The 8,583-nt window shown below is 38.4% G+C and overlaps 1 protein-coding gene across 1 annotated transcript in view; it reads left to right on the top strand.

Moving 5' to 3' along the window:
• Positions 1 to 971: 971 nt before the first annotated feature.
• The window catches only part of LOC116864648 (phospholipid scramblase 1-like), a 28,131-nt gene continuing 20,519 nt past the window's right edge, over positions 972 to 8,583 (top strand). Inside the window, exons 1-3 of the mRNA XM_032852430.1 lie at positions 972 to 1,030; positions 4,432 to 4,458; positions 6,992 to 7,072. Coding sequence (XP_032708321.1) covers positions 4,446 to 4,458; positions 6,992 to 7,072 — 94 coding nt within the window. The 5' untranslated portion in view covers positions 972 to 1,030; positions 4,432 to 4,445. The remainder of the gene's footprint in view (positions 1,031 to 4,431; positions 4,459 to 6,991; positions 7,073 to 8,583) is intronic.

Here is an 8,583-nt window from a genome sequence, read left to right as displayed (position 1 = left end):
CATCACCCTAAACTTTTTACATATTTCAAGTTTAATTTTATGAGATAGATACTACTAATATACCCTCATTTGACATATTAAAAAAAGAGGCACAGGGATTTTAATTTGCAGTCACAGAGATGAGAAGGGATTCAAACCTAAGTGGCTGGTTTCCTCCTCCTCCCTTTTTACTTCTTTTCTCAATTTCCTCTTCTATTCTCCTCCCTTCCCACCCCCTCTTCCTTCCTCTCACATGTTTCTTCACTGTGGCCAGTGTCATAGTAAGAAAAGGGGAGGGGAGGTGCAGAAGGCACATTTTGCTTTTTCCGTATTCAGCTTTATTGGTTGGAAGATCCTGTGTTACATTCATAAAAAAGATATTTTAGAGAAAAAAAAATCAGTGAATCCTTCAGTTCGCTCTAACAAATATTTACTGAGCGTGTTTTCCAGTCCGGTGAGAAAAATTAAACATTCTAAGCACGTCTACTTAGTTTGACTTTTAAAAGTTGTTAACAGCGTTTGGTGGAGAATGAGGGAGAAGGAGAGGGAAAGACAGGGACAGAATGAGAAAGTGAAAGTGACAGAAAAAGACTAAGAGAACTAAAGAGAAAAACCACCGTGAAGAAAAACAAGCTTGACCCCCGCCTCATTTGTCTCTGAACTTGAGAGCGATAGAAATCTAAGGGACGGAGGTTAAAGCCAGAAAAACGGAAGTTTCCGAGAATTTAGTGCCCACCACCCCACCGTGAGGGCGGCCACAACCCTGATGATGACTTTTAAGTTCCAGCTGGCGTCCACCTCCCCGTTCATTGTAGAGCTTCGTTGGCCGCAAAACTAACCTGGAAGTCTCTGTAGGGAGCAAGAGAGGAGGCGGGGCAGCATCGCCGCGGCAGCCGGCGCCCGCAGCAATTACGCCCTCCAGCAGGCACGCGGGCGCTCGGGGACAGGGTAGGAACCAGGAAACGAAACCGGGAGAATTTCCCGTCACCGAGGTCGCTCGGAGGTTCCCGTACTTCGCCTGGCGGCGGCATCAGCGCGGCGACAGTCACAGGTGGGCGCGCACCGAGCGCGGGAGACGCGCGGGTTCCGGGGCAGGGTGCGGGGCGCTAGGGGGCTGCTGGCGGGGGCCGGGGCACGAGGGCTAGTGCTGGCTGGGTGAGTGGCGGTCAGGGTCCCGGAGGCCCCAGGGAACTACCCCGGAAGCAGAAGGGCGACTCGCGTGGGACCCCTCTGGCCCGTCATTTGTTTCCTGCCCAGACTTCCTTGCAGGCTTAGCGCCCGCTTAGTACTGTTCACCTCTCGGCTGCGCTGAGGAACCCGGCAAGAGCCTGAGCTGTGGGTATCCGCCACTTACTGGGAGGTGGAGGGGACGGGTGGAATTAGAAGGGATGATTAATAGACCCTCTTAGCTGTCGCTTAACAGTAAGTATTTATTAGGTGTATGGATGGACCCCCCCCCAAACTGTGCTAGCCACCCTAGAACACTGGATGAATTGTAAAGAAAGCTGTGGTTTGCAGCTTAGAGGCTAAAACTTTTAGCTCTGGAGTCCACCTGATTGAATCCTGCCTCTACTACTTAATTTCTGTGGCCTCAGTATCAGTTTCTTCATCTTCATCCTTGTCTTTGAAATTGTGTAAAGATCCAAAAGGAGTTATAAGCGTTGGAGTGTGATATATATTAGTGTAAAGCTGTTGGAGTTGTGTCTAGCACTGCCCCAAGTACTCAGTAGGGTTAGCTTTTAATATATTTAATAGTAAAATCCCTGCTTCTCCAAGATTATTATCTGATTCCCATGTGGTTTTATTTATACAGCTATTCCTGGAGGTCCTACAATGGCTACTTCCCAGTTTCAGGAACAGGCAGGCCTTGTTTCTCCTAGTTTAGGAATGTGAGAAACATTAGTACAAGTGTCATTTAGTGGAATTGTCAAGGGATTCATGATTTCCTTTTTCATTGTTGAACTTTCTTAAATGCAGAACTTTCTCTTAATAGCATGTCCTAGAGTATGACAACTGTGAGGCTTTGAACACTGCGTAGACGCAAGGAATGAAGAATAAATGAAAAGGGAAATGAGCAGATTTCTGCAGTTGGATAGAAAAGTGGGATGTAAAATAAGTGGCTGGATCAGAGACTAAGCACCCTTCACATTTGTAAGGGAGCTGTTCCTTATGACCAAAAGGAGTGAAATAATACTGTACACACCTTGTTCAGTCAACAAGCGCCTGTGAAGTGCCTTGTCCTGTACAAGACAGGCCATCTTCTGGCCTTTGAGACCATAGTATTCAGGGAGAGAGATATTAAAGGCTACCAACTGTCCCCATACACTTCTCTATCCTAATGTCTGATGACCTCTTCCTCTCTTTTGTCTGTAATCCACAAAGCTTTCATTTCCTTAAGTGAGTAAAGTTCCTTCTAGCCACAGGACTTCTACTGTTCTCTGTCTATAATACCTCACTTTTCCCCAAGGCCCACCCATGGCCTGGTTGATTTTAGACTTCCTTTGGCTCTCAGATTCAAAGGAAGTTAGGGACATAGAATTCTGTCACTGTCTTTAGAGCAGTAACGTTTTGCTAAAATAATGCAGAACATATATCCACATCTTGGGACTCAGAAAAATGTTAACTGCTTTGTTCTTAAACAATTAAGAAGCAAATATGAATAAATAATTCAAATCTAGTTTATGCCTAGTTTATAAGCATAGTAGTCTTAGATCTTCCAAATTAGGGATGCTTCCCTTGGATTCCAGATTGTACATTACTATTTTTTAAAGCAATAAGATAGAAATTTCAGGACTCCAAGATATGGGTCAAGGATTTCACTGTAGTATGAGTTATGGAGCCACGACTGATGGCACTTGCATTGTTTCTCTTCCCTGATGGAAGAGGTTTATAATTTTCAAATAGCCCAGAGCAGCAGTGGGTCTTATGGTGTCTGATAGAATAATTTTACCATAGATACACTTACATAACTATAGTATATGATGCACTAATCTCCTCAGAAACTCTCATTTAACAGAATTAGGAAGAAGTGTGTAGTAATCAGATTATAATTTGAAGTTATATATTTGTCCTGAGGTGATTAAGATTCCACTGGTACAATATATTTGACTTCCTTAGAAACTTTTATGTCTTTTAGTACAGGATGAATACGGTGTTCTTTTTCTTGGAAGTTTTTCAAGGATTTGTTTCTTAGTAAGGGTAGTGGGGACATTATTTAAAAGTTATTGTGTTAATTAACTAATTAATTAATTCACCCAGGACTCAGCTTAGTCATTTCCAAAACTGAGTGACATTACCTCTTTTTAATAGACCCTTAAGTTTGAGAAAATCAAAAGCAAACAAGAGTGGACAGGGTGACATGATGAGTATCATCCTTATTCCACAAGTTCTTTATTTTACCTGGCACACATATAGCTACAACTGTCACTTAACATTTTGTAACTGAACTTATGATATTCCATTTTTCATGCTTGAGATACTGTGTAATTGCAAAAATTCTAAAACCTACAGCATAGTGTGGACCCGGATTTTGTTCTATAGTAGTTTTGCCATCAGGGACTCATTTTCACAAATCTGTAATTTAAGACTCAAAATAATGTAACCAAGTAGGAGAGAAAAGAACAAATACAGACAAATAAGTTCTGCTTTAGAGTCTATTATTTTCCTTTCCTTGGATCTCTAGATAGGAGGTTTTGCCTTATGTGTTAATTGTAATTAGCAGGCAGAAAGGGGATTGGGATTTTAAGTGGAGAGATCAGGGGGAATCAAGGAACTGGAAGGTAGAAGTACTGAGTGCATTGTGTTGTATTATTATTATTATTATTTTCTGTAGAAATAACCAAACACAAAATTTTGGTTGTATTGTTGTGATGCCACAACTATGACAACTGTTGAGAGTGGGTTCTCTGGCTAAAAGTGTATCTTGAAACATAGAACAAAGGGTCAGGCCTTTTCAAATTTACTATTCAAGTTGGGCAGAAAGTATCCACAGAACTTGGAATCCAGAGATACTTGCAGTACTGTAATCTGATAGCTAACCTGTCCTGGTGAAGCATGTTTAGAGCCCAACCCTAAGGGTGGGTGCTAGATCACACATTTCTTTTGTGTAGATTGGAAGGCTCCAGTTTTGGAGTTTAACTTGGATGCAATATGAGATCCTAAGATCATAGTGTTTTCCTTTTGGCTTTCTGCTTTATAAGACCCTCTCCCCACAAAGATTTGTAGAAAATGTCCACCATCCTGGGGTGACCCACAACTTCTTAAGTTGTACTCAGAACTGCATCAGTGGGGAATGGGATCAAGACCAAAGGGTTCAAATGACCATTCTGGTGGACGAGAGGAATAGACGAATATCTTATGTGTATGTTTAGTTTCAGAATATCTTGTTTCAGCTGTCATATTTGACCTATAGATTTTGTAAACAATGTAATAATATCAGGTCTTCTTTTTCAGAACTTTTCTAAATCATGGAAAAACAAAGTAAGTAATTTAGGTGTTTATTTTCATTTTATAATGTTAAATCTGTTGTTAATACGTTCTTTGTCATAATGTTTTATACAGTTTCTAAAAAGATATAATTTGTTTTGTTTTGTTTATGCTTTAGAACCCAGAGTCTAGTTCATTGTTTTGACATAGAGACAAAGTACACATATATCCACTACCACTAATTTTTCCTGTAAAAATTTTTTAAAAAACCTTAGGTAAGCCTAAGGAATTTTAGTCTTACTGGGAAATATGTTATATAATTTACACTATCTTCCATCTAGATCAGTTTTTGCCTTTTTATGTGCATTTTATATGCGTTAACATTATTCAATTCAAATTAACAGATAATAGATTTAATATGTCAGTCTATTGTAATAAAATCTTCTTATATATCCTTGCTCTGTGTTTCATAACAGACACATGTGGGCAGGTTTAAATAAATAACAATCATTATGTTATGGCTTTTTACTATCAAGGAAATTCTAGGGGCACCTGGGTGGCTCAGTCAGTTAAACAGCCAACTCTGGATTTCAGCTCAGGTCATGATCTCAGGGTCATGGGATCAAGCCCCGCGTGGGGGAAAGTATGAAAAACAAAATCCTGCTTTGTGAGAAGGTTTATATTCTGTTTATTTTTTTTAGCTACCAAAGAGATGTTTATCTTTCACCACAATGTCAACCTTGCTAGATATATTAAAAACTCTGTAGGACTAGAAACCCCAGCTTTCCTTCATGAATTTTCTTTTCTTCTCTTAATGTTTGCTATATTAATTTAATTTTACTTACAAAACTCAAGGCTTTTTAAATTGATACAGTATTACACTGCCATATCTGCTGCAGCATTAGGATGCTTTAGATCATTTTAGAAGCATTCTTTTGGCCAAGGTCATAGTCACCTTTTAACTCTTCATCTTCATATATGTAATTGTGTGTGTGTTTAAGTGTGCATAATAGGAATCAAATGTATGTATGTATATATGTAAATATATATAGAAGTAAAAATAAAATTTCTTTATGATAACATGACAGCCCCATGATATCTATAAGTTATTTTAAGTTCCATTTCCCAAATGCAGAAATCCATTCATCAGTCATATTCCCTTTGGTCTACTTGACCTCTTCCCCATTTGCTTGTTTTCCCTTTATATGAATTTCTGCTCCTAGATATGTATATATATTTACTGTTGTTCAAACAATGTTACCTATTAAGAGGTGCCAAAATGTGACATATCATTCAAGAGTAGATCTGTTAATCACACTTGCAGTGTATTTTCTTGAGATCTGGGAAGTGTGATCTCACTCAGGTTGGGAGTGGGGGCTGTGGGCAGGGCCTTGAGAGCTAGAGAACTAGGAGGTAGGCCAACCCTTGAAGCCAGCAAACAAGGGAATGGTTGGGATGGAAAGACTGGCAGTATTTCAGAGATCTATAATAAATCAGGTTATGTTCCACTATCTGTTCAGGGAAAAGTCCTGATGGAAATAGAGGATTCTTTGTTACCTGAATTTTGCATAGTCTCCATGGAGTCCATTCTACTGAAGTTATTATGAAGCCAATTGAATGGAGAAGGGTGGCTCACAATCCAGCTTTCCTACTGAAACCATATGAGTTGAGTGGTCTTTGAAGACCTATGGTAAAGAAGGATATAGGAAATATATCAGATTGAAAGTTTGACTTACTTTTTCTCCTATATTAATGCCATGCCCTCATCATTTGGTTAGAAACTATTTTGAGTTTATAGTTAGCAAGCCATAATGAAACATGGTATAAGTGTAGTGTCCACTAGACCGTAAGTTGCATGAAGACAGAGGCAGTATCGCCTCAGAGGTCAACTCAGAGGCCGTACAGGAGGTGCTCAACAAATATTTCTTGTCTGATTGGGGTCACTACTAAATAAGTGACTAGAAAACACAAATATGAAGAATGATTAAAAATTCTCAACATAGTTTAATATGTTAGTTTTATGTAATTCAGTCAGTTATGATTTTCATAGGTCATAATCAGTCAAATATTAGGAATTTTCTATGGTTCAGCCTTATTGGGGGAGTTGAAGAATAAGCATAAAAAGGATATTTAAACACTAAAATGTATGCATTATTTTACATATTTAAAAAATAATTCTTGTAGCAGTAATTTAGATATCTTTGAAATCATCCATAATCTTTGCAGTATGATCCCTACATCTTTCTTCACTGTCTGTATGTGGTTTTAAAACACTGTTTTCTTACTACTAATGGAATCAAAATATGGAAGTGAACATTCATCAGGCGTATTTGAGAACCAGAAATTCAGCCCCAGCAACTCAGCCATCTCATTTTATCAAAAAAGGAATTTGTTTGAAACAGGATTCTACTGCAAATTAAGTCTGATAGCAAGCATAGCTTGTTGTAGTTAAGTGAAGAATTCACTTTATCAATTTTAGTACAGCACAGGATCATATAAATGAAAATTGCCTAAGGACAATATATTTTTCTTTCTGACATATATTTTATTAAAGAAGGTATATGTTTTACTTCTCCCTGAATTGTAGATGGGCAAATGAGGGCTCCTTATCCAGGAACAAATTTACCACCTGGACATCCCCCCGAATATCCTTCAGCAGCATTCCAAGGTAAGACACTTGTTTAAAGAATAAAAACCCCAGGGGCGCCTGGGTGGCTCAATGGGTTGCCTCTGCCTTCAGCTCAGGTCATGATCCCTGGTCCTGGGATGGAGCCCCGCATTGGGCTCTCTGCTCAGCAAGGAGCCTGCCTCCTCCTCCTCTCTGCCTGCCTCTCTGCCTACTTGTGATCTCTGTCTGTCAAATAAATAAATAAAATCTTTAAAAAAAAAAAGAATAAAAACCCCATATTTTTCAATTACTGATACTCCCCAAAGCATGTATATATCCATGTGTCTATCTCTGTATGTATATTTTAGTAGTGTCTTTTACTAAAAGTGCAATAATAAAATTGGCAGCCTAGTTCTTGATTATTTTGCTTGACTATGTAGTATCATAAATATCATCAAAGTAATTTTTACTTATACAGGATAGTAAAGATACAGAGTCAATAAAAAATAGGTTACATTTAGCAAATAAAGTCTGCACATAAATTAAACCCCAAAATACACATTTTAAGTGAGAGATTTAATTGATTCTTCATTTATTCTGAAAATTTTCATCATGTAATCACATTTAGGAGATTTATCCTTGGGTATTTTTGAGTCAGATACTAGTTGAGAATACTTGTGTACAGTGAGAGTCACAGAAAAGAACTTAAAACTGGAAGCTGTAAGTAATAAAAATGCAGCTGCATGGGGATAATTCTCGTTTTCATCTCATAACATATGAAAGCTTTACTTTTGTATACATCTTGAATCATGCTTTTCACCTAAGAAAAGCAGTTGAATCATATCACTCCATACTAGGGAGTACATTTTTCCCTTTGAACCAACAAATAGAAGACTTCAGAGATTCTCGTTTAGACAAATACAGTTATTAAAATTATTAGAACTTTACTAAATGGCAAAGATCATGGTGCACCCAAATTTGCAAGTAGTCTGACTACTACAATCTTGAGAGACCATCCTGGGGATTTAGGATCAAAAGGGATCATGTTTGGGCAGAAGGGTGTATCTCTTTTGTTTTCTACTCTGAGCAAATAAATCTGCTTGGGAATTAAATGGCCTTTTTAATTGTCTAGCCAGTAATTTCCCAGTAGGGCCTGGATCTCATCCAGATGTTTGCAGTTTTAAGAATGGGAGCTAGAAAATCTCTAAGATATAGTTCTTAAGAGTGCCTGCACTTAAGTTGTACATGGAAGTTCTTAAAAACACTCTACCAGTGAACTGTCCCAGGAAAATTAAAGCAGAAGCTCAGGTAGTGGGACCCAGGGTTAGTAATTTCTTTAATTCCCCCAGGTAATTCTAATGTGCAGCCAGGGCTGAGAACCACTGCTCTAAATTCTTATATGGCGATTGTTTGAAGAATTATTAGCAAGCTGCAGTATGTATCCAAGGTACTTAGAGAATGATTTAATCCACCCCACAGCTAATTAAAAGTAGGTGATACATAATTAAATTCAGTTATAATCAGACAAGAGTTTGTAAGAAAAATAGCTTAACTTTATTCCTCAAGTCCTA

This window comes from Lontra canadensis, unplaced genomic scaffold, assembly GCF_010015895.1.
Source record: "Lontra canadensis isolate GAN:19392208 unplaced genomic scaffold, GSC_riverotter_1.0 scaffold6, whole genome shotgun sequence".
In the NCBI taxonomy this organism is placed as follows: domain Eukaryota; kingdom Metazoa; phylum Chordata; class Mammalia; order Carnivora; family Mustelidae; genus Lontra; species Lontra canadensis.
Note: the sequence above shows the minus strand (reverse complement) of the source record. Positions and strands in the feature narration are given on the sequence as shown.